This window comes from Populus alba, chromosome 4, assembly GCF_005239225.2.
Source record: "Populus alba chromosome 4, ASM523922v2, whole genome shotgun sequence".
NCBI lineage: Eukaryota > Viridiplantae > Streptophyta > Magnoliopsida > Malpighiales > Salicaceae > Populus > Populus alba.
In genome coordinates, this window is record NC_133287.1 from 9331288 (window position 1) to 9356349 (window position 25062).

General features: G+C 34.7%; 2 protein-coding genes and 1 non-coding gene across 7 annotated transcripts; 1 reads left to right on the forward strand and 2 right to left on the reverse strand.

The window, feature by feature from the left end:
- Window positions 1-479: 479 nt before the first annotated feature.
- LOC118055987 (uncharacterized) lies at window positions 480-3220 on the forward strand. Its single transcript, XM_073408421.1, has 5 exons — window positions 480-991; window positions 1078-1181; window positions 1313-1484; window positions 1562-1684; window positions 1768-3220. Exons 1-5 carry the CDS (start codon window positions 806-808, stop codon window positions 3046-3048), a joined length of 1866 nt encoding a protein of 621 aa, XP_073264522.1. The 5' UTR covers window positions 480-805; the 3' UTR covers window positions 3049-3220.
- Window positions 3221-4083: 863 nt separating this feature from the next.
- LOC118055988 (uncharacterized) lies at window positions 4084-5512 on the reverse strand. Its single transcript, XR_012169521.1, has 2 exons — window positions 4918-5512; window positions 4084-4619 (listed from the first exon to the last, which is right to left on the reverse strand). It is a non-coding gene; the product is annotated as an uncharacterized protein (transcript).
- A 1537-nt stretch (window positions 5513-7049) lies between these two features.
- LOC118055990 (NADPH-dependent diflavin oxidoreductase 1) lies at window positions 7050-14961 on the reverse strand. 5 transcript variants are annotated; one of them, XM_035068048.2, is made up of 13 exons: window positions 14633-14961; window positions 14428-14464; window positions 14171-14248; window positions 13971-14075; window positions 12763-12854; window positions 12341-12525; window positions 11446-11543; window positions 10849-10923; window positions 10614-10724; window positions 9717-9851; window positions 8688-8807; window positions 7959-8175; window positions 7050-7871 (listed from the first exon to the last, which is right to left on the reverse strand). In XM_035068048.2, exons 1-13 carry the CDS (start codon window positions 14710-14712, stop codon window positions 7342-7344), a joined length of 1863 nt encoding a protein of 620 aa, XP_034923939.1. In that variant the 5' UTR covers window positions 14713-14961; the 3' UTR covers window positions 7050-7341. The 5 variants fall into 5 exon arrangements, with proteins under 5 accessions (XP_034923939.1, XP_034923938.1, XP_034923940.1 ...); XM_035068047.2 differs by lacking the exon at window positions 14428-14464 and having other exon boundaries at window positions 14633-14960; XM_035068049.2 differs by lacking the exon at window positions 14428-14464 and having other exon boundaries at window positions 14171-14199; window positions 14633-14771.
- Between the last annotated feature and the right edge of the window lie 10101 nt (window positions 14962-25062).

The window sequence follows — 25062 nt, forward strand, 5'->3', positions numbered from 1 at the left end:
GCTGGCAAGAGTTTATTTACTATTATTTATTTATGCTAAAAAAGCTAGGAAGATTCTAGAACAAGTCTTTATTATTTATTCAACGGAAATTTATTTTATTTTATTTTTTTATAAAATATATAATTAACAAGTAGGCACCCATACTACTGAAACTTTATTATGATAATTCCACAGCTATCACAATCAATTTATTTAAAATACTATAGCTTAAAGTGTGCCAATTTCTTTGAAGACCTCAAATTCAACAAAAATCCAAAAGTATATCAAATGGGGGTTTCGTATTTGTACTTTTCTTTGCCCTTTTTTCACCCGTACGCTCTCATAGGTCATGCATAGCCAACGAAGAAGAAATAGGTTACCTCTTGAAAATAAATAAATAAAATGTCTTTGTTTAAAATATAGCGTCAAGACTTGTTATTTCTTCTTCTTCTAGACAAAAAGAAGCCGCAGCCACCAAGCTAAAAATTGTTTGTCCAGTTCAAAGCTGCTGCACCGAACTCTAATTAGAGAAAAGCTACAATCACCTTACAGTTATTGGTCTAAGTAATTACTTCCAATCATAAAGGAGACACGTAGTATATTATTAGAGGATACATGGTAAACTTAGAAGTTGACTGTGATAAAAGAATCATCACAGACAGACAGAACGAAGGTCGAAGCACTCACAATCTATATTAAGTAGCCTTCATGTTTATAGTGGTTTGCTTGAGGTACTTGAACTTCCCTGAATAGCTAGGGTTTTGCTTCTTCAGGCCTTTTGTGGTGTTTGAGACCAGCAGCAAATAAATATTATAGACTGCAAAACATGGGGAAGAAACTGGATGCTCTTTTTGGAAGGAAATTAAGGACCTCTAAATTCAGTTCTCTATCTAAACTAGCAGTATCTAGGATTGCTATCCTCAAGAACAAGGCAGAGGTCAGGTTATCCCACGCAAAGTCTGATGTAATACAGCTCCTTAACCTTGGACACCAAGAACGAGCTCTCCTTAGAGTAATTCATGATATTCCCTTTTCCATTTTGCTTCCTTGATCTTTCCATCTTTCTATATTTGATGTATGATGGGGTTTGGTCGACAGGTTGAGCATGTCATCAAGGATCAGAATATGGTGGGTGCTTTTGTTATGATGGAGGATTACTTACATTTCCTGAATGATAGAGTTGTTCTACTTCAAACAAACAGGTTAGTTTCTTGAATTTTGATTTATTAAGTTGATCATTTACTTTTAATTGTGTCTGTGGTGGTGATATAGTGTTTGGAAAAGTTGTTTCCTTTGTTCTGTTATTAAATCATATTTGTTTTTGTTTACACAGAGAGTGTCCTGATGAGCTCAAGGAGGCAGTATCGAGCTTGATCTTTGCATCTTCAAGATGTGGTGAATTTCCAGAGTTGCAAGAGATTCGTGGGGTTTTTGTATCAAGATTTGGAAAAGAAATCGCTGCTTGTGCTGTCGAATTGCGCAGCAACTGTGGAGTGAATCCCAAGGTAAAGAGCTGAGTATTTGTAGATTAAATTGTTGCAAATTTCTTCTCACTTTTTTTTTTAATTCTTTTTTTTTTTAGATTATACTAAAGTTTTCTGCAAGACAAGCAAGCTTGGAAAGCAGAAAGAAACTGCTAAAGGACATCGCATCTGATAATGGTATCGTTCTGCATTTGGAGGAAGATGCTCCAGTGGTTGCACAGGTACGAAACTTGTACATTACAAAATGAGAACAATTCCGTAAGCAATGTAGAGTTTGAGGCTTAAAAATCACTTATGGTTTCAGGAAAAAATGGATGTCAGCCAGCCGAAGCAGCAGGAGCAGCATGTAGAGGATTTTAAATCAGCCAAGTTAGATGTTACTGAGTCCCAAGCCAGAACACACGTTTTGCCTGAGGACGAGCTGTCTGAATCACTGAAAGGAAGGAAGAAGTACAAAGATGTAGCTGCTGCAGCTCTAGAGGCTTTTGAATCAGCAGCTTATGCAGCACAAGCTGCAAGAGCTGCTGTTGAACTCTCAAGATATGATTCTCAGGACATTGAACGGGATGATCATGGTGGTTCTAGTCATGGACAAGGGACTCTGTATGATTCTGAGGGGTCATTGACACCTGAACTTGAAGGCAGATATGAAGCTTCAGAGGAGAACAAGCAAGCTGCAAGAGCAGCAGTTGAACTCTCAAGATATGATTCTCAGGACATTGAACGGGATGATCATGGTGATTCTAGTCATGGACAAGGGACTCTGTATGATTCTGATGGGTCATTGACACCTGAACTTCAAGGCAGATATGAAGCTTCGGAGGAGAACAAGCAAGCTGCAAGAGCAGCTGTTGAACTCTCAAGATATGATTCTCAGGACATTGAATGGGATGATCGTCATGGACAAGGGACTCTGTATGATTCTGATGGGCCACTGATACCTGAACTTCAAGGCAGATATGAAGCTTCAGAGGAGAACAAGCTATCAAATGATAGTTTGGTATTTAACGAAATATACACGATTGACAATATCAGTTCTGAATCAGAAGATGAAAACATGAAAGGAAACGGAAGAGTGCATCTTGAGTTTGAAGAGAGCAAAACAAAACCTGGATTTAATAGGACACCATCTAATTCAAGTTCAGATTCCGACGGGAACATGTGGAATGAGAGATATCAACTTTCAGATTCACTCTCCCACAATAAGCCAGTAGGTAACGAGATGGTTTCATATTTGGTTGACAAGAAGGCTGAGAGGGAACAAGTGACCATTCCATCACCAAAGCACCATGACTTGGACTTGTGCAGAAATACTAATTTACTTGCAGATGAAAACCAACACATCAGAGAGTATAATGCAGTTCATGACGAAGATGTCTCTTGTGAGGATGAAGATAAGCTTCCATACCAATCTCCGAAGAGGATTCCACTCAAACCTCATGCCGATGCCATGATAAATCCCAGAAAAGGAAACTATGAGTACAAAACCGCACACTCCACAACTTCTGATGAGAATTTAAGTACACGTTCAAACATAGACAGGAAGCGTTTATCAGTGAGGACCAGAAGAGCAAGGGGGCCTTAAAAGAATAAGTGAAAAGCACCAAAATTTTGTTTCCTTGGTTCCGTTCAGTTTATGCTAAGCCATATGTATAGGATTTCATAATTTTATTTCTTCATATTTTGTTTCATAAATAATTGGCGGTTTGCACATTGAATATGAAATAATAGATAAGAAAAATATTCTTTCCTCTGCTTCACAGGACTTTTATGTCCGTGCACAGGTCTCTCTAACTCCCAATATTGAAGATGAGAAAATATGGTACGTCAAAATGGCCTTTTTGTTAACTTAAGGTTTAATATTCAGAGATTCAGACTCTCAAATGAACTTTAAACTTCTCATGCCTTTCATAGCAGAATTTCAGAATTTTGTACTGCAATAAATAGATGGACAAAAGTTAGTTATATTTTTCACTAAACAAAGATTTTCTCAAGGCATATTTTAGTAGAAACGCTTCAGGCATGTATTCAAATTAGAGGGCAGGTGGGATTTAGTAGTTTGTGAATAGAATGCAAGCACATCGTGCCCAACTCAATTGGTAGGCCTTGATTTTCAAACTCGGTTTAAATCACGCCATAAATGGGCTTCGTCTCTGAAAGGACGACTTTATTTTGGGTGTTTGCATAATCTAAAAGACAGACATAACTCATCAACTATCTATCAGATGCAGAAGACCATGAAAATGCAGGCTTAACTGGAAGTTCATAACATATTCGAAGTTCAGATTCAAAGGATTTTTGTTGCCTGTCACTGAAATTCAGGCAATATGCGTGTTAACTTTCTACCATTGTGACTAACAGGATGCAGTCAATTGGCTTCGATAGACACTAGTGTTCCAGCATTATTAACATTTTGGATGCTGCATCAGGCACCTGTACCATCTAACAATTAACAAGTTTTCAGGTTTTCAAATTCATACTTTTTACTGTATTGAACAGTGATTTAAACAGCTTCGAGAGGATTCCAATCATTGACATTCCCAATTAATCTGTTTTCAGTCTTCAAGATACGATTTCCCGAATATGATTAAAATTACAAAAACAAAGGTAATGAAAAAAACCCCAGCAATATGCAACTCGAACTTGTTGATTAAGAATGGCAAACAAAGAAATCATATCACATCACACTCCAGTAAATTGTATTCTGGGGCACGATATACAAATTACAGAAAGATTAAGCAACCCCCCGCGTTTCATTAATTTTAACAAAGACAGTCCAAACAATCCAAATAAATCTAATGTAATATTTTACCGTGAACCAAACTATACCACATTAAGCCTAAATTTTAAAACTTCTCTGTGTTTGTAAGTAAATTACTATTGATTGGAGCCTGTATCCTGCCACAATTCAATGATATCAGTAGCCTGATTGAGAAGAGCATGCAGTTGCTTCCGCGATATCCATGGCTTGCCTTCTAACAATAGTCTAAGCTGCTCCCAAGCATCTTCCTTGGGCCAAAAGTAGTAGGGACTCAAAGGGATTGTGCCATGGCCTGGTATCACTTGGTTTAGTGCAATTCCAATTACCTTCTGCATCCAAATGAACTTCAATACTACTCTTGGTTTCTCTATTGGCTTCACCACTACTCCAAGCTTCTACAATATTAAAAAGAAAAAAAAATTCCTTTAACAAATCAATTCTTTCACTAATGTTTTGCCCTATCTTCTCACTATAAAAAAAGATTAAAGGGAAAATAAAGAAAACCCGTTTAACACATTGCATCAAATCAATTCCATAAAACCCAATTGAGTTCACTATTCAATCAAGAACAAGAAAACAATGGCATAAACAAATAAGTAAGATAAAACAAGTTCCCAGTTGCTAAATCATACATAAAGAAAATAAATTTAAAAAAAGGGCATTCAAAGGGAAGGTATGTGTGTGCAAAATAACCTCTTTCTCAGTGGATGTTTCTTTTTCTTTTTCTTCTTCAGGGAGTGTTTGTTGAGCTTTTGGAGCAGGAAGTTTGAGTCTTGCCGGGGTTTTGAGAGTGGAAAGGGATTTTAAGTGAAAACAAGAAGGTTTTGGTTTGATAGAGAATATAGGGGTTTTAAGGGGTTTACACAGGAGGCTCTGTGAAGGAAATGTTGAAGGTTGTAAGTGGGTTTGGATTTTGGGTTGTGTGGCCATGGATGCCAACATCTTTCTACCTGTCCTTGTGTTCTTTGAGACGAGAGAGATTCTGTGAACCAAGAAGCCACTTTGAAGAAGTATCTTCGCTTGTTTCTCTGTTTCAGGAATTGTGACCGAAGGAAACTAATGGATAGAGGGTCGGGTCGGGTTAATTCGAACTCGAATCTTGGTTGGGTCAAAACTACTAGCTAAAGGATACCCTCTCCCTTAAATCCACCAATACCTTTCACTCTTTTGAATTTTGGGATTTTTTTCCACGTATTTTATTTTCAAAAAAATTAAATAAAAAAAATATTTACTTGGAAAATAGAATACATAAAATAGTTTGTCAAATGTTAAATAAGCATAATCAGGTTCTTTTTACTTCAACTAAGTTTATTTCAAAAGAATTAAAATATATATATTATTTTGATATATTTTTAAATAAAAAATATTTTAAAAAATAATTATTACCACACTCTCAAACACCTTATATAAATAAAAAACCTAAAGGGTCTTGACTACAGTTGAAAAACGAAATCCTGATACAAATAAGCAGAAAATCAGACCAATTAATCACATGCATAGCCAGCTAATCAGCTTGATTTAATTAATTAGTTGAAAACTAAGGAAATTGATGGCAGAAGTTTCTTAATCCCAATTCCTGAACCCATTTGCTTTGATTCGTTGAATGTTCCTAAGTTAATTAGTTTACAAGATGAGTTTTATTACTATAACTTTGCTTGTCACGTCTGCTGTTGTTGGTTCAAGTTTTTGCAGGAAATATGGAGGAAAATATTTCAGTATGTTGTGGGTTGCAACCTTCCAATTTCTCCGACTAGGAGGTTGATAAAACAATTATATTATAAAGAAAGAAAACTAAGCCATGAGATAATTTTAATGTGCATTTTTTACTCTTTATTCTTTTCACGAGTCATTATAGATTGAAGAAGTGTACTTTTTAAAAAATCTTATTTTGATTCTCAACTTTTATTTTTAATCAACTGTAATTGTTTTAGCTCACTTAGTTGCTTCTTCTTTTTTAAGATAGAGTGAAATAAAAAAACATAGGATCAAAGTAAAAAAAAATAAGAAAAATAGATGGTTTCTCTTTTCTTTAATAAATAGGTAGTTAGTTCTTTTAGTTTTTAAAATATTCATAAACTTCATTATCCTTAATTTTCAGTCCTTGATTTATAAGAAGTGAGAAAAAGTTGTTAGATTCCGATATGAAAAGAAAAAATCGTCCATTTACACCAATTCCAATTATTAAAGAGAAGTATTAAAATGATTGTTTAGAACTTTAATATTACCTTTAAAATATATATTAAAGTCAAGAAAGAAAAACTTTACTTGATTTGATTTTGTGATTAGACCAGTTTTTAGGTTTATTATATTGGTAAATCAGTTTCTAGAATTTCTATTAGTATTGTTAAGGTGTTTTTGGATTGAATGGGTTTTTAAGACAAAAAAATATTTTATCTTAATTTTTTAGTTATTATAATAGTGGCCGAAATTCAGGTATAAAGACATGATTGTCTAATAATTTTTTTTTTCAAAATAAAAATAAAGATAGACTCATCAGCTTTTTAACTCTATAGTTCATTGGGTGTGACTGCGATTTATGCCCAACCTTCTTTCAGAAAAGACATTGGTGGAGGTAAGTTGCTTGGAACATTGTCACACCATGTTGGCCAACCTCATTTTAAATTGAAACAATACTTGAAAGCATTCAAAAACAAAGAACTCACCCTGGATGCTCTTATAAACCAAGTTCAGATTCAAAAGGAAGCACCTTCGTTGCCTGTCATAGAAATGGAAATGGAATACAGGGGGAGAATATAGAGCATTAATTTGCTGCTACTTGGTTGTAAACTGACCTGTAATCTATTTGGCCCTGAAATTCTGCAAGTTTTGACTTCCAAAGTTGGAGCTGACGACTCAACTGTATTATGCAATATTCAAAACTGAGTAGAAATTAAAAATCCAGATAAAAACAATTTCAAATCCCATTGTTCGATGGATATAGTAATTGGGGCAGGTTTAAGTCCCCATGGATAAAAATTACCCTTACAAATGCTGTGTCTTGGACAAATATCCTCTTACCATCAATTTGAAGTGTCCCAGTACTCTCACTACAAACTAGAAGCTAGTTTAGTTCCTTGCAGTGGGGAATTGTCCCATGATGCAAGAACCCAGCAGGGGTCAAGACCATGCTTCGACATGGTATCTACCATCCTTTTCCAATCTCCTAAGCTGCAAAACAGCAGTTTCCCTCGAAACTCCAGCCTCTTTGGATATAATTTCCTCCAAGGCTGACATTACATCTGAAGGCATTTTGGTTGATGAACCAGCGACATATATTGAAGCTCCCTCCACTAAGAAATTCCAAACCCTCTGGCTCTGTTCCCGCATCTTATGCTGCACATAAACTTTTTGTGGTTGATCTCTTGAGAAGGCTACATAAAACCCTCCACCCCTTGCTACAGATAGTGGTCCACCGTTTTGTGCATGAGACAACCAAAAATCCTTGTACAAGAAGTCATTCTCCTGATTTCGACAACCAAAGAACAACATAATAGGAGCAGCTGAGCCGGACATGTCTTGTATGGCTCTTTCCTCTACAAATCCACGAAAAGGAGCACAGCCTGTACCAGGCCCAATGAGTACAAGGGGAATTGATGGTGGTGGAGGAGGAAGGGAGCCTTTGCGAAACCATGCTGGGATATATACACCTGCTCATTCAAATAAATGTTATCATATAAAAGGTGACCTGGATCGCTCAATTGGAAGGTTTCAGTTGCATTTTAGTATACCCATACCATCTTGTGGATCAAGTCCAGCTAGCCACGTAGAGCAGAGACCCGTTCGCTTCCTCTTAAAAGGAGTTGTCCATGAAACTACATTCACAGTCAAGTGCACTTGATTGGGGTGAGCTGAAGGGGAAGAAGAAATGGAGAAAGCCCTTGTTTTCAATGGAGGAACCAACTGCACCAGCCACTCAAATGGCATTTGCACAGAAGGGAAATCTTCCAGTACCTATATTGAAAAGACACAATCAGGTCCTTGCAAGGAGCCACTAAACTATCCTAACATGAAAAAGATACAGTGGAGCAGCTCAACTCTGATAAACTATTTAAAATGCTGGAGTTTCTCCTATATCCTTTGTGAGAGGACAAACCTAGCATTGTAAAAGGTCAAAGTTCCTATTACCGTTAACCTAGTAATTGACCAGTTAACAAAAAGCAGTATGTCCTATCTGCATAGCTTAATTTACATACTACAGTTGTTATCTTCACACAAAAGCCCACACACACACTGTAGAAAATTATTTGGTTTTGTTGACTTCAAGTATATTCCTGGAGTAGTATTACATTCAATAGAAGCACATCACAGTAAGATCTAAAAGAGAAACTTAATTTAAGGGTGTGAGGTTTTATTTCAGCAAAATAAACTGATAACATATACCAACATTGTGAAGAAATGAATGTCAACAAAAGATGCTCATCAAATAATGCACAATGCACCATCAATTATGTGCAATAATTCACCTCTAGAACATTTCTTCGTTCCTTTTGGTTGTACTGGTAAAGATCATCTCTTCCTTCAGGAGAGGCAAAATATTGAAGTCTCTCCTTTTCATGTTCGGCTGTTGCAAAATAACTCATAACCTGAATGAGAAAAGGATTGTCAGTATAAGACAACAGAATAGCACAGGCTTGAGGCAACACCACAACAATCAAAACTGAGCTAGCAAGGAGCATGAATATAAGATTCGATTAGCAAAAATACATTACTTTCTTAATTTCAGTTGAAAGGAGAAAATTTCAATTACAAGGCTTCAACCTTAATTTCCATTGGAACCATTGATTAGGGGAAACCGACAATGCTAGTTGGAAAACCAGAAATTGTATATTGCCTCACTTTAATATACAAGTTGGCAAAGACCAGAGCATAGTGAAGCTGAGCAACTAAAACTCCCAATCTTATCAACATCTATGGTAAATTGCTTCTAATTCAATAGAATAGGATAAAAAAAACAAAGAAATATTTTAATAGATCAAACTTCTCTATACCACAGCTAGACATAGGTTATTCCACGAGAAAGTTTTGAAAATAATGCAGCTATTGAATGGGGATGAACTACTTTGTGTTGAAACATATGAAAAAGGTGCTGCCACCGAATCTATTTCTCCTTATCATTACTGTTATGAAATGTCAATTTAAGACAGTTTTAATTATTCATGTAAGAAAAGTAGAGTAATTCAAAATTACATGTGCAAGAAAAGTACAATAATAGTTGGGCACCAATTTTGAATTTACCAATATCATTTTCCAAAAGACATCTTTTCTTCCATTTTCTAAAGAAAGAACCAAAAGTGCAATCCTAAACAGCCTCTTCCTGTTTAATTCATTTTCCGAGATAATTTTTTCTCTGGCTCAAATGTGATGTGCAGGAGAAAAAGAGGAAATGGAATATAGAGAAGGATTGGAGGAGCAAGTAAAAACAGCATGTTACATAAGATAGCATCTTTTGTTTGCTTGAAGATAGAAGAACAAAAAACATACAGCATCCTTGCCTCAAAGAAATAGCGTCTAGGGGAAGCTGATGCAATATCCATGGTCAATTCCACGAAAGTTTTCAATTTTATAGGGACTTTGTAGTCATTGCCTTCAGTGTCACAATGACGACTCTCCATCCCTATAGGATGCACCTGAAACAAAATGCATTGCCCATTATTTAGGATAAAGAGTGTGACAGCTATATCTAAGGAGCAAAGTATGACTTGTGCTTCCCCCATAAGCAAGTCAGGGGAAATATGATAAGTAATGAAGTGGTTGATAACAAACAGAATGAAAAAAAGATTTCAGCTTGCAAGTGTTCAGCTCAAACGTGCCATAAAGGTTAAGGACTATTCTATTTTGAACTACTGATTTATCAATCTAAAGGTGCACCAAGAATATTATATTAAAAAATCAATATAGGCTGGAAAATGATGTAATGAACATTAAATGAAAAGTAGGTACTGTTTATGATGTTACAACTGATGATAGTTATTTCTCACATTGTTTAAGTTTTCAATACATGATAAACACCAAACACAAATTTCCAGTTGAGTATGTGACTGTGAGAGATGAGAATATGTCTACATTGCTGGATAAAGCAATGTGCTGAAGGTAGGCCATTGATGAAGCACCTCTCCAATCCAGTGAGCCAGGGATATGACTCGATTTCAAACTGTTCACTAGTGGCTTGCTTCCTGTTATATGATATTCTACTACCAAGATGCATTAAGAATGCAGGCTACTAACCCTACAAACTACAATTTTTTTATTTCATGGAATAAACATAATATAATAAAATCACTTTCACAAGGACTGCATCTATTTCAACAACTGAGCAAAGATCCTCAGTGAAGTCCTTGATCCAAGAGCAACAAATAAAGGAAGTCTCTGCCAACAAGGGAATGACTTACAGTGATGAGAGATTCAGGATTCAAATTACAACACTGAATGAAAGCATCCACTGCAGCAGGATCTTGACCAGGAAGAACTTCCAGGACATCACCAACTCCATATTCAATTATCTGTGCAGAGGGTAGAACACACATAAAAGACACCAAATTGAACTCATTTGATATCAAATTATAATTGAGGTGCTTTGGCATACAAAATCATGTGTGCTCAATCAGAACAAAACAGAGAACTTACAGTTGAAACAAACTCAAATTCAAAATGGCGCACATCTTTTCCACAGCCAGCTCTACACAATGGTTGATTCTTGATCTACACAAGTAAGGATAAATGAACCGAGAAATACAGAAGATGCAAAGATGATACAAAGATTGACCAGGCAATTGCTCAAGAGAAAGAGAGGAGAATAGTTCTATTTTATACTGCTTATCTTTTCAAAATAACCTTCTCAATAGGATGAGAAGGTAACAGGTCAAATTTTCATATGGCTAATTAAATCAATTAGAGAAAGAACACTACAGATACAAGTGTCCAGAAACAGACGATGTAGAGGATGAGAATACTAAAGCTTTCAGCTTTTGAACTACAAAATGTACACGGATTCTGCCATCAACAGAGGCTAAATAAAATGTTGACCAGCAGCCCCTGCTAATAGCAAGAAGCTCCCAACAGTTACACAAGTTCTCATGCATGATAGCTACATGACTTTCTGTATAGAAATTGGAGCTTCAAGTATCGGATAGGAGGAGCATCACAATTTTATTATAAATTGGTTGGCGTTAAGAGCCAGATGATTTGGTGTTTCAGGTTATGATGACAAGCATTTAAGCTTACCATCTTAAGAAAGCAGTCAGGAATATTCTTGATATGAGAAACTTTTCCAGGAGACATGGAGCGAGCTCTACCAGTTTGCATCTGCACATGATCAAGACCTGATATGATCACAAGGCATAAAATCGTAAGTGAAAAAACCTAATTCTGCAAATTAATTTTCCAATTTCCAAGTTAAACTGGGTAGGCAGAAGAGAGTGTAAAACTGCACAATTTGATTAGCAAATACAATCATTTCATTTTCATTGATAAAGGGAATAAAATGCATGTTTAGGAATATTTATCTTTGATGTTTGTATGGACAGAACATTGGCTATCTGGGGTTCAGTTATATTACATCAGTCATCACATATTCCAGCCAAGGTTTCTAACATGTACAAACTCGATTTCCAACTCCTACATGACATGAATGAGAATGGTCAACTATAAATAAAACAAATGGTTAAGGCAGTAATGCCAATAGCCATTGCACTAGCAAGGTGGTAGACACGCATCACACAAAATAAGTATCCCAACCTCAAACCCTGCAACAGCCATATTTATTGACACAGAAAAAATGGTTTTATTCTTGAATAAAAAATGGTTGTACCCTGCAATCACTAGGCTGAAAAACCAGCAAACTCACACATATATTAACCAAAACATGTTTTTTTTTTTCCTTTTCTACATTCACAGAATCTCTACCAGATATTTTCCAACTCATCACACAGAAATGTGCATAAACCCTCACTAAAGAGAATAATGCATTCAGAGCATGCCTTGGCCCTTGCAATGGAATGACATTCAATCACAAGAATATATAACAAGAAACCATATCCAAAATGTAGAAGCATTAAACAAACACAATTGGTAATTGTTATAGCTAAAAAGAAAATGCATAGCCAAACAACTGAATTACCTGGAGCAGAAGATGATTGTAAGTCCACCTTGTCAATTTCATGATATGTTATTTGAAATTTAGGTTGATTGATGAGTTTTGTATCTGATATCACAAAATCTGGACCATTTGGGAAGAATTTAGGGTTAATCTGATACAGCATGTTCCACATGGATGACATCCAAGGATCCAAAGCACCTTCATACCTAAAAACGAAACCCCACATATTAGATATCTTAATTTCATCTCAATTCAACATCATGCTTTATTTAGGAAAAAAACAAATGCTTTGTTCACAAAAAGGATGAAAACAGGAGAAATTGTAGTTGTAGGTGATGCTAGTTTGTATCCATTAATCTTGTAACATCTAAACAATCAGGAAGAATAAAGTGTTCATTGTGCTAACAAAGCCTAAATCCTTTTCTATTGTAATGTAATCATACCCTGAAGGATGCTGATCATCTCCTAAACCTCTTTCAACAACAGCTGTTGCCCCAAGATCTGAAATTCTTCTGTCAAGCTTCTTAGCCACAAACTGCAGCCATAGCATGCAATACAGATCCGTTATAAAAAAAAATTACAGGAAAAAAGAAACTTGTTTCCTCATGGGTTATTGAATGGAGGAATACAAGAATGATACTGCCATGTGATTATAGAGTACAATCCTAGTAATTTGAGCAAATGATGGGTTATCTGATTAGAGACACGTCCTAACAATAACAAAGGCTGGAAGGTATTAGAAAATAGGAACCTCAAAGTGAGCCATTCATTAGAAATCAAAGTTCTTATCTTTCACAATTTATGTTGCAATGGAATACACAGACACACAGACACTTTTCTTAGTAATTGACCCTTCAGAATTTAACAGATAAATCATTACTGGATGATATAAGTCCTAAAGGACTTCAACATATTTCAAAAAAGTCAAGATATAGTGAAAACAATGACAGATAAACTCAATATCCAAGTTGACTTTGAGTAAACAAGGAAAAGAGTGAAATAATGAATGTAACTCTCAGAAATTGCTGTCACTTTTTCATAAATTAAAAAATGTCAACGAAATGAACCGCCAGATTCATCTATAAAAGAAGGGGTCTTTAAATATAATTCACAAAGCAATGCCATTTGAACTATGTTTCTCAACATACACTATTTTAGATCCCTAGTTGAGGTGGGGGGTCAAAAAGGTGTGAATTGAAAGAAAAGTAAACGACCACACAGAATGTGCATTCAACATTCTGGAAGATTACCTTGCTCCACTGTGACTACAAGCATTATGCAGCCTATATTAAATATAAGAACTACTTTAGTTGGAATGTATATTTTCAACATTCATCCTAACCACATGCATACAGCCCCTGATTTACAGATGTTGTGAACTGTTACACATTCCCCCAGATAGAAACATAGTAGAGGAACCTTAAAAAAGATGTACTTGTAGAACTAGAACAGTTATCAGTAATCTTTCAATCATTCAAAAATCAAATCTTCTAGCCTTCATGACATGATAAAGACTCAAGTGCCTAACAGAATCAATGAAATCATACTGCACAAAAGACATTACTATATCTAAACAGAAGATGCACATCATTCTTTTATAGAGAAAATAACATTACTTATCACATATTAAACAAAAGTTACAAGTAATTACATTATATTTCTGGTAGCCAGAATCACCCAATCCGAAAACAGCATAGTGAACTCCTTCCAGCCAATTCTTAGCAATATTTCTCTGCAGAAGATACTTCCAAAACGACTACAGAGACATATTGAAACAAGAATTAGGAACAGAGACCTTCAAGCCTCTTTACCAAACAGATAAAGAAAATTCTAAAGAAAATTTCAATCAACCTTCATGGAATCTGGTGTATCTCCTTGACCTGTGGTGGAAACAACAAAAATTACAGTGTCCTCATGAGGTAAAGAACTCTGAAACAGTAAAAATTAAAATTCTGGTAAGCAAATTAGGCAAACTAGAAGAACTCCTTTAAGACAAAAAAAAAAAATCCAATTACTAAATTACTAAAAAAAATCCAATTATACTTTCTTTCACTTTCCTTCATTTTCTCTATATAAAAAATCTGAAATTCAGAGTAAAGTCGTGCTACCATTTCAAAAACGCATAAGAAATTTCCTTTCACTTTCCTACAAACAAACACAAAATCAGAGACTGACTGGAAACTTTCCATTATTTTTCAAGCATAGTTTCAAACTTTCTAGGAAACAAAAAATTCAAACTTTCTCAAACTTTCTCGTATTTTCTCTGCGATCAAGAAAAATTCCTTTTTTCAAAAAAGAAAGAAAGAAACTTACAGCATCAAAATCGTCGATAGAGCGAACAGAGGCGGCGCAGCCTCGTCGCTCGGCTTCGCGGCCAATACGCTCCGCCGCATCCAAAGCGTTTCCGGTTTGAGTAGCGTATAGTATCAGTAGCTTTGCTGGTTCCCTTTCCATCACTATAAAACTCAAAAATCAATTACTGTGAAGGAAAAACCAAATTAATTTATGCTTGTGGAATTTGAAGAGCTGAGGAGAAATGAAAGGAGGAGGGCATCATTGTGGGCCGCGTTGGACCCAGTTTTCAATTTGTATATGGATCTTATGCCCTCGCCCAAATGACGGATTTATCGGTGAGATTTCTTAGGTTAAAACCATGTAATCTGACCCCTCTGTAATTTAACTAGTTAAATTTTAAATTTATATTTTAAAAATTATTAATTCGAGTTTTATAAATCTTAGAAACACTAGAAACTTATATAATTGTTAATTTTTAGAGTCGTAAGATTAGTTAAAATGCATGCAAGTAAGCCCGGACACTCATGTTAATAATAAAAAAAAATAAATTATAATCTCTAAATTAAATTTAATTTAAATATATGTTTGTAATTATTTTAAGTATCAAAAATTGAATAAAATTTAATTTTAAAAAATACTATAAAAATAAATTGGATATTAACTCTTCTAATTTACATAGAAATGTTATATTAAAACTATATTTTTCAAAATATTTATAGTTTTTTTTTTTTTTGAGAGAGAGATCTTTTAAGAAATAAGATGAATGTGATAAGAGTGATATAAAAAAAATAGAATTTTATCTCTTTCAAATATATGAATTAATTTATTTATCAATTGAATTTAAATTAAACACTATAATTGAATTCAATTATAATAGAGAATTGATTCTAAACAACCAATAAATGTTTTTATAAATGAAGAAGGTATATTATTTTTTTTCATTTCATGATAAGGGTGTTCTAGCATTAGTTTTATGCTTGTGGTTAGAATCTTACATTTGTTCTCAATCAACTAGTGGAAATGCATCATAGAAGTGAAGAAAAGTTATGCTTTATATCTTGGATACCCATCAAATTGGGATGGAATAAATATAAGAATGTGAATTACTGAGATGCACATTTTAATTTTTTGAAGGTTTTTGTAGTTTGATAATAGAGTTGAGCAAGTGTTGTATTGCTGAATTAGAATTTGGATTGTTTTGAGGAATGCTACGATGAAAAATCTTGGCTAGGCCTCAAAAAGGACTACATTTACCAACATTATTTCATATATATATTGTCGGTCAACATTTATAATAAAACACATTGTTTTTCTAGTTTTTAGAACTGTAAGTATCTTTATTTTAATTGTGAACTTGTGCAATTTTAAACACCAAATAATTAAATATGTCTTCGGGCTCCTAATGATTTAAAGGAAAAATAGTTAAGATTAATAATTTAATTTAATTTATTTTCACATGTATTCCAAAAAGTGTAATTAAATTCAATTATATGATTTAATATTTTATTCTAGACATAAAAAATTATAATAGGTGATTGATTAAATTCGAATCACATGTGGAATTGAATTTAATTTCACATGTGATTTGGTTCTAAACAGGCTTAAGAGATTTTAAATTCAAACATCTCCTCTATATAAAAAAAAAAAAAAAATTCCAAACTATAACATATGCCTAGTGAAATTTTGTCTCCATTGAATTGTCGAAGTTTGATAGGCTAAGAAGATTTGAACGAACCCCTAAAAAGAATCCCAAGTTTTTAGTTTGAGTTAGACCAAGTTTAATCCTTTTATTTTATTTTATACTCTGCTATTGTTTTGCACTTCTGCTTATTCAAAGTTGTTACAATTTATTTTCTTGAAATAAGGCTAATTAGTTTACTGAGTTAAAGTTGATTTGTTAAGCTTAACTATATTTATTGGAATATTAGCAATGAATAAAGAATAATATTTTTCTTACAAATACTTGTGGTTTAGCTTTCACCTAAAGAAAGTAAGTATTTATCAAAATTGTGTTATGTTGCTTGATTGGGACTTATCATTGGTATCAAAGCACGATTACAATGACATCCAACAAAAACATGAATGAGGCTTTGAAGGCTGGACTTATTGGAATTCAAGATGGAATGCAGTGATTGAAGTTAGGCGTAACTAATAAGTTGCGCCATTTAGAGGAAACCATCAATAAGCTAGTATAAGCTTTTCTTTCAATTAGAAAAAGTCTCTAGCAACAACAACCATGGATGAGATGGATCTTTCCATTCGCATAGGGAGGAGAACGATGGCAATAAATAGATTTTCTCTTCCAATATGGCGAAGTTAGCATTTCCAAAAAACTTTAGAGAAGATCCGATTGAATGACTTAGCAGAGTAGCTTAATTCTTTGAATTTCAAGGCACAACCGATAATTATAAGGTATCTCTAGAATCTTTCCACCTTGAAGGGGAAGTTAATCATTGGTGGCAATGGATGCGTCGAACCTACCAAGAGGAAGGCCGTTTGGTGACCTGGAAGTTCTTTGGAAAGGAATTGTTGGCTCGTTTTGGACTGACAGATTGTGAAGATTTTGATGAAGCGTTATCTAGAGTTCATCAGGTTGGATCCCTTTGTGATTACCAAAAAGAGTTTGAAAGGCTAGGCAATCAAGTTCACGATTGGATATAGAAGGCTCTCGTTGGCACTTTCATGGGAGGATTGAAATTTGAGATCACCGATGAAATTTAAATGTTCAAGCCCAAAACATTGAAAGAAACCATCAACCTAGAACGAATGAGGGGTGGACAGATCGTCAAAACAAAGAGGTTCACACAACCTTCGTTGTTGAGCTATGTACCTACCGCCATCACTCAAGTGAATTGTTCTACCTCAAATAGCAACACTTAAGAGATTGAGTTGGGATGAAATGTAGAAACAGAGAGCACGAAGGCTCTGTTTCAACTGCAACGACAGATTCACCCCAGGACACAAGTGCCAAGGACCTCAACTACTCCTTCTTAATTGTGCCAAACCAAAGAATACGAGATGAAGGGCGAAGAGTTGCAGATGACAGATACTTTAAAAGATCAAACCAAACTAGAAATCTTAATACATGCACTAATTGGCTGGACATCCCCATGAACCATATAAGTACTAGCTACCATTAAGTCTTAAAACATGATGATGTTAATTGACAGCGGATCCACTCAAAAAATTTTGAGTGAGAAAATAGCCAAATTACTTCGACTTTTAATGGTACCAACAAAATCGTTTGTTATCCGCATAACAAATAAGGAGCGACTATTTTGTTAGGGTTGCTTTGATGAGGTACAAGTGAATTTACAAGACATTACTTTTTCACTCACCCTCTATTCTCTACCCTTAGTAGGATTTGATATGGTGTTAGACATTAAACAATTAAAGATCCTAGGCTTTGTAGTCTGCAATTGGAAACAATTAACCATTGATTTCCACTAGGACAAGCAAGCATAAAGATTATAAGGAATTAAACAACCTATTTAAGCAACATCATTAGCGTTAATAGTGGAAAAAAATGCGCTAAGACCAAATGTTGTTTGCCATCTATCTACAAGCTGCCGAGAAGTCCATAGGGGTAGATACCAATCCTAAAATACAACAGATTTTGAAGGACTATATAGATGTGTTCAAGTAACCAACCACACTACCACCTTTAAGAGATATTAACCATCATATTCCCTTTAAACAAAGTACTTAACATATCAATGTGCGACCCTATAGATAATCATATTTTTAAAAAGCAAAGAATGAAAAACATGTCTAAGAAATCCTTAACTTAGGAGTTATTCGACCCAGTACTAGTCCATTCTCATCTCTTCTTTTGTTGGTGAAAAAGAAAGATGGCATTTAGTGATTTTGTGCAGACTATCAAGCACTAAATTCATCCACCATTAAATACTGGTTTCTCATCCCTACCATAGATAATATGCTAGATGAGTTGTATGGGTAACCTATTTTACCAAACTAGACTTATGAGTTGGATATCAAATACAAGTACATGCTCTTGATATTCCAAAAACTACCTTTTAAAAATCATAATGGCCATTTTGAGTATCTAGTTATGCCTTTTGGTTTATATAATGCCCTTTCCACCTTCCAAGCCATTATGAATTCCATATTCCATCATCATCTTCACACGATTATACTAGTATCTTTTTATGATATTCTTTATTATAGGCCTACCTAGAAATGACATATGGAATATGTTAGAACCACATTAGATATCCTAAGACAACATCAATTTTTCATTAAAGCAAGCAAATATGATTTTGGAAAACGAGAACTGGAGTATTTGAGCCATATTACGACACACCAAGGGGTAAAGGTAGACAATAAAAAGATTGAGGTTATGATAGCTTGGCCATATCCTGCTAATATTAATGAATTGTGTGGATTTTTAAGATTGATAGGTTATTACTAGAAATTTGTTTAGAATTATGGACTTTTGGCTCGTCCTCTTACCAATCTCCTAAAAAGAAAGCTTTCAATAGACTGACAAAACAAATGGTGCATTTAAACTGCTCAAGCGAGCCATGACAACTACCCCGACTTTAGCCATGCCCAATTTTAATGACTAATTCATTGTTTAAATTGATGCCTTAAATGATGGAATCAACACCGTTCTTAGTTAGTAGGGCCGACCAATTACATTCATGAGTCACTCTTTGGGAATTAGTAAATGAGCATGGTCTATCTATGTCAAGGAAATGCTTATGGTTGTAAAAGCAAATTGGACATGGCATCCCTATCTTTTGAGTAGAAAATCCTTCATTCAAACTAATCACAAGAGTCTTAAATATTTCATAGAGCAACATGTGGCCACTCCTAAACAACAAAAATGGGTAGCAAAGCTTTTACGCTAGGACTATGAAATTCTATACAAGTTAGAACGTGAAAATTTAGTAGTTGATGCCCTCTCCCACCGCCCTGACAACTCTTAGTCATTTGTTTGTTCCACAAGTTACTCTTTGGGATGATATGAGAATGGTAGCAAAAGATGATCTATATATGTAATAAGTGAGCTACCAATAAACTACAGATACCACTAGTCCATACTCAATGTAAAATGGTCTTTATTTCTATAAAAAGAGAGTAATTGTTCCACAAGCTATCCGTAACAAGTTGTTACATGAATTTCAGGACAATAAAATGACATTAAATTCTGACGTATTAAGAACATTCAAAAGGTTGGATCAATAATTTTATTAGCCATCTATATATCGATTTGTCTAAGATTATATTACGCAATGTGAATTTTACCAAAGAATCAAAATTGAAACTCTTGCCCCAACGGGATTACTTTAGCCATTGCTCATTCCTTGTCAAGTTTCGAATGATATCAATTTGGATTTCATTGAAGGCCTTCCATCCTCCTATGGAAAAATTTGTTTTTTGGTGGTCGTAGATAGACTTAGTAAGTATGCTCATTTTGTTGCATTATCTCATCTTTTTTCTACAAAGATTGAAGCTGAACAATTTGTAAAGCACGTCATCAAACTCCATGGCATGCTAAAATTAATCATTAATGACTACAACCCCATCTTTATAAACAAATTCTAGTAAGAATTCTTTACTATATTAAGAACCAAGTTGAAATTGAGCTCCGCCTACCACCCGCAAATCAACGAACAAACTGAAGTTGTGAATCAATACGTTAAACAGTACCTTAGCTATTTTATCCATTAATGGCCACAAAAATGGTATAGTTACTTACCTTGGGTAGAATTTTAGTATAACATCACCTACCACAATTCAACGAGGATGACACCTTTTCAAGCCTTATATGGTCGGTTTCCTCCTTCTATTTTCTTTTATTTTACTAGGTTATCTCAGGTTAATGAAGTAGATCGAAGCCTTTTACATCAAGATGAATTGCCCCAGCACTTGAAGAAGAATTTAGACATGGCAACTAATAGAATGAAACAAACAACAGACAACAAGAGGCAAGTTGTAGAGTTTTAAATAGGTGATATGGTCCTCCTAAAGCTATATCCTTATCACTAACAAACCGTCTTCAACGAGTTCATCAGAAACTTGCTAGCAAGTTCTACAACCCTTATTAGATCGAGAAGAAGATCAGCAATGTTGCTTACCAACTACAATTATCAGCATGTATAAGGATCTACCTTATTTTTCATGTCTCTCTTTTAAGGAAATATGTCGAGGGTCCTCCACAAGTTACCTTAAAGCTCTGATACGGTTCAGCCCTGTGATACGACCCAAGTAAGGTCAGATTTGGATTTTGGCGTAAAAAGCGCAGCAGTCCAGGTTTACGGCAACAATCATAATCCTCAATCCGACCGTTGGATCAGGCTAATATTTTATATGGACTCTCCAGACATGTTGTACTCTCTTGGGTTAAAACATCAAGTCAATCTGAGTTCGGGAGGAAACCGCAATACTGGTCAACGGAGGCTGTACGGATTTTGTTATTTACTTCCATTTTGACTTGTAGACTTCTTATTTGGTTAGGATTCTTTTCCTATAAGGATGTGACAGCTGGTTTTAGGAATTTCCTAGTTCCACAATGATCTTTAATAAGCTGTAATATAATCTACACGTGTGGCGGTGATTCATTAATGTTTCAGAATCCTTTTCTTATAAGGATTCGTTATTCATCCTAGCTACACAAGGAAAGAAGGGCTGGTGGTATTTAATGACAGATTAGTTTTTTTTTATTATTTTCTTTAATGTTTGGGCTTAATTAAAACTTTGTTTTGAGCTAGAATCCAAGGCTTGTTTGGATCAGGTTATGGGCTTTCCAGTTTTGAGTGGACCTCATATAAGTCCACATAAGGGGTCCATTAGGGTTAACTTTTCAAGAACTATTTAAACTCATGTAGGCTAAAATTTCAGCAGCTTTGATGAATATTATTCTGAATTTTTCAGTTTTAACGTGTGAGAGTGATTCTTGCATTCTTCAGTTCTTGAACAAACTGAATCTGACTTATCGAAGATTAACTGGCTTCATGGCGTCATTCTACTCATTCCAATAGTGTTGGTGTCTTAGGGCAGGTTTCCATTGTGTCACACTCTTATCAGACCTCTTTCGGCTTTTCGGGATCAGATCTCAATCTTGATTGTGGGTTGCATGACCACGTGATCACGAGGTTTGCATCAGTTGGTATCAGAGCTAGGCTTCAAAACAAGGTCATATCTTTATGTTATTTTCATTTTTTTTCCTCTTTAGTGTTCCCTTAAGTTATTCAGTGTTTGCGTCCATCTTATTGTTCTTCGAGTCTGCGTCATCTAAGCAAAAAAAAAATAAATAAAAGAAGAAAAAAAATTTTATATTTCATTTGGTTACTGTCTCTAACCATATCAGTTTATTAAAAAGAAATAGAGAAAAGAGTGATTAGTTGAAATTTGAAGTATCATTCAATTTTAGCCGCAAAAACACAAATCTTGGTGAACCATAAGCAAACCACCTTAGAATCAATTTAAACTTCATATTCAGTCTATTCGGGGTGGGATAGCATCATATATCAAATTTGAGCTTATTCTGATATTATTTGCTTGAGGTTTTAATTCGAGATTCAATTCTGCCGCAGAAACCCTACTCTTAGTGAACCATAAGAAAACCACCTCAGAATCTATTTAAACTTCATATTCAGTCTATTGGGGGTGATATTGCATCATATGTAAATTTTGGGCTTATTCTGATATTTTTTTCTTGAGGTTTTAATTCGAGGTTCACTTCTGCCGCAGAAACACTACTATTAGTTAACCATAAGCAAAAAACCTTAGAATCTATTGAAACTTCATATTATGTGTATTGGGGATGAGATCGCACCATATATTAAATTTGGGCATATTTTGATACCGGCTTCTAGAGGTTTTAATTGGAGGATCAATTCTGCCATAAACTGATCATACAAGGAGTTTGGGTACCTAGAAATAAGATAACGACCTATAAATTGATTTTTGGTGATTTCATAGTATTTTAATACTACATATTAAATTCGAGGTCATTTGGATATTGGTTTCTTTAGGTTCCTGAACTGGGTCTTGTTTTGTCGTAACGGGTCTGTTTGGTGTTATCTTTCAAAACTTGTTTCGTTTCTGTTTATTTTGTTCCTGCCACTATGCTATCATCATATTTTGATATTTGGCTATTGTTTGAGTCATTTTCATCACTTTTCACATTTGTTTGTTTTTTTCCAATAAGTTCTGGTCCAAACAAAAGTCAGATTTGTAATCTCGAATCTAAATCAGTGTTCTTCCTATTATAAACTCTATTCTTTTCGTCATCTTCTTGTTTTCTTTTTTCCCTATCTGTGTCATGTATTCACTAAGGGAGAGGGAACAGAGGAGGATTGTAGATCAATGATGCGAAATACTAAGCCATGGTTTGAGGGTTTTAGAACGAGAAGTTGATAAGTGTAGAAGATTATTCTATGATCTTGAAGCTTCATGGGAAAAAGAGGTACAACGCCAAAAGGATGAAAGACGAAGGAGAGTCGTTGTGGTTATCATTGAAAAGTATGTACACAAGTGGTTAGTACGGCGTGCTTATTTGAAATTCTTGTCAGTCACTACTTCTATACAGTGTTTTTGGAGAAAGGTGTTAGCAAGAAGGGGATTCTGAAGGCTTAAACAAGAGGCTACTGCAGTCACTATTAATCGTATTCAAGATTCGAGGTCGAATCTTCTTGAAGAGGGAGGGAATGATACGATTCAGCCCTGTGATACGACCCAAGTAAGGTCAGATTCGGATTTTGGCGTAAAAAGCGCAGCAGTCCAGGTTCACGACAACAGTCATAATCCTCAATTTGACCGTTGGATCGGGCTAATATTTTATATGGACTCTCCAGACATGTTGTACTCTCTTGGGTTAAAAATTCAAGTCAATTTGAGTTCAGGAGCGAACCGCAATACTGGTCAACGGAGGCTGTACGGATTTTATTATTTACTTCCATTTGACTTGTGGACTTCCTATTTGGTTAGGATTTTTTTCCTACAAGGATGTGGCAGCTGGTTTTGGGAATTTTCTAGTTCCACAAGGATCTTTAATGAGCTACAATATAATCTACAAGTGTGGCTGTGATTCATTAATGTTTCAGAATCCTTTTCTTATAAGGATTCGTTATTCATCCTAGCTACACAAGGAAAGAAGGGCTGGTGGTATTTAATGACAGATTAGTTTTTTTATTATTTTCTTTAATTTTTGGGCTTAATTAAAACTTTGTTTTGAGCTAGGATCCAAGGCTTGTTTGGATCAGGTTATGGGCTTTCCAGTTTTGAGTGGACCTCATATAAGTCCACATAAGGGGTCCATTAGGGTTAACTTTTCAAGAACTATTTAAACTCATGTAGGCTAAAATTTCAGCAGCTTTGATGAATATTATTCTGAATTTTTCAGTTTTAACGTGTGAGAGTGATTCTTGCATTCTTCAGTTCTTGAACGAACTGAATCTGACTTATCGAAGATTAACTGGCTTCGTGGCGTCATTCTACTCATTCCAATAGTGTTGGTGTCTTGGGGCAGGTTTCCATTGTGTCACACTCTTATCAGACCCTCTTTCGGCTTTTCGGGATCAGATCTCAATCTTGATTGTGGGTTGCGTGACCACGTGATCACGAGGTTCGCATCATCGGTATTGCTTTTCCTGTTGCATATGCTAGTTTTTTTTTTTTTTTTTTATATAAAGTGGGAATAGAACATCTAGGAATTGATTTGGAGTGAGGATATATACAGGTTTTTTAGAAATCAAAAGGCACTCAATATATAAGGTTTTGACTTACCAGTTCGAATGATAGATGACTCAAAAAGATGACGGGGGAGTGCTATCATTGGCTAGGAAGTTTAAATTCTCATCTGCTAAGAAAAAGCTCTTTGCCTTTTATTTGAGTAGATAGAGTTGTAGTTTCACTGATAATTGTGTCTTTATCTTTTTATGAGATTTTGAATTCGAACATCTCCTTTGTGAAGAAAAAAGAAGTTTTAATTTCCATACTATAACATATTTGTAATGAATTTTTTTTTAAATTGAATTGTGGAAGTTCAAAAAATTCCCAATTGATTTTCTATATTTATGCCACCCAATGAATTCCGTTTAATTCACTTGTTTTATGCAATATGACAACATTGTTTTACATGATTATAACAATACAAATACAAACACATATAAAAAAGGCTAGGTAAATCATTATAGCAGTCTACAATACCATTTTTTTTCAATTGTAATTTTTTATAACCAGTTTCTTAAAATTTATATAAAAAAGAAAAGATTCAACAAAAAAAGATCAACGTGTAAAATAAAGAGAAACCACATGACCTATCTAAGTTTTGGAAGACAAAGTTCTTTTTCATCCTTCTATTTTAATTTTTCTTCTTTTACAATCCTTTTATTTTTTTGCAATTTCAGTTTTGATCTAAAACTTTATTTCAATCTCTGAATTTGTTAGATGGGATAGAAAGTTGCTCGAAAACAATG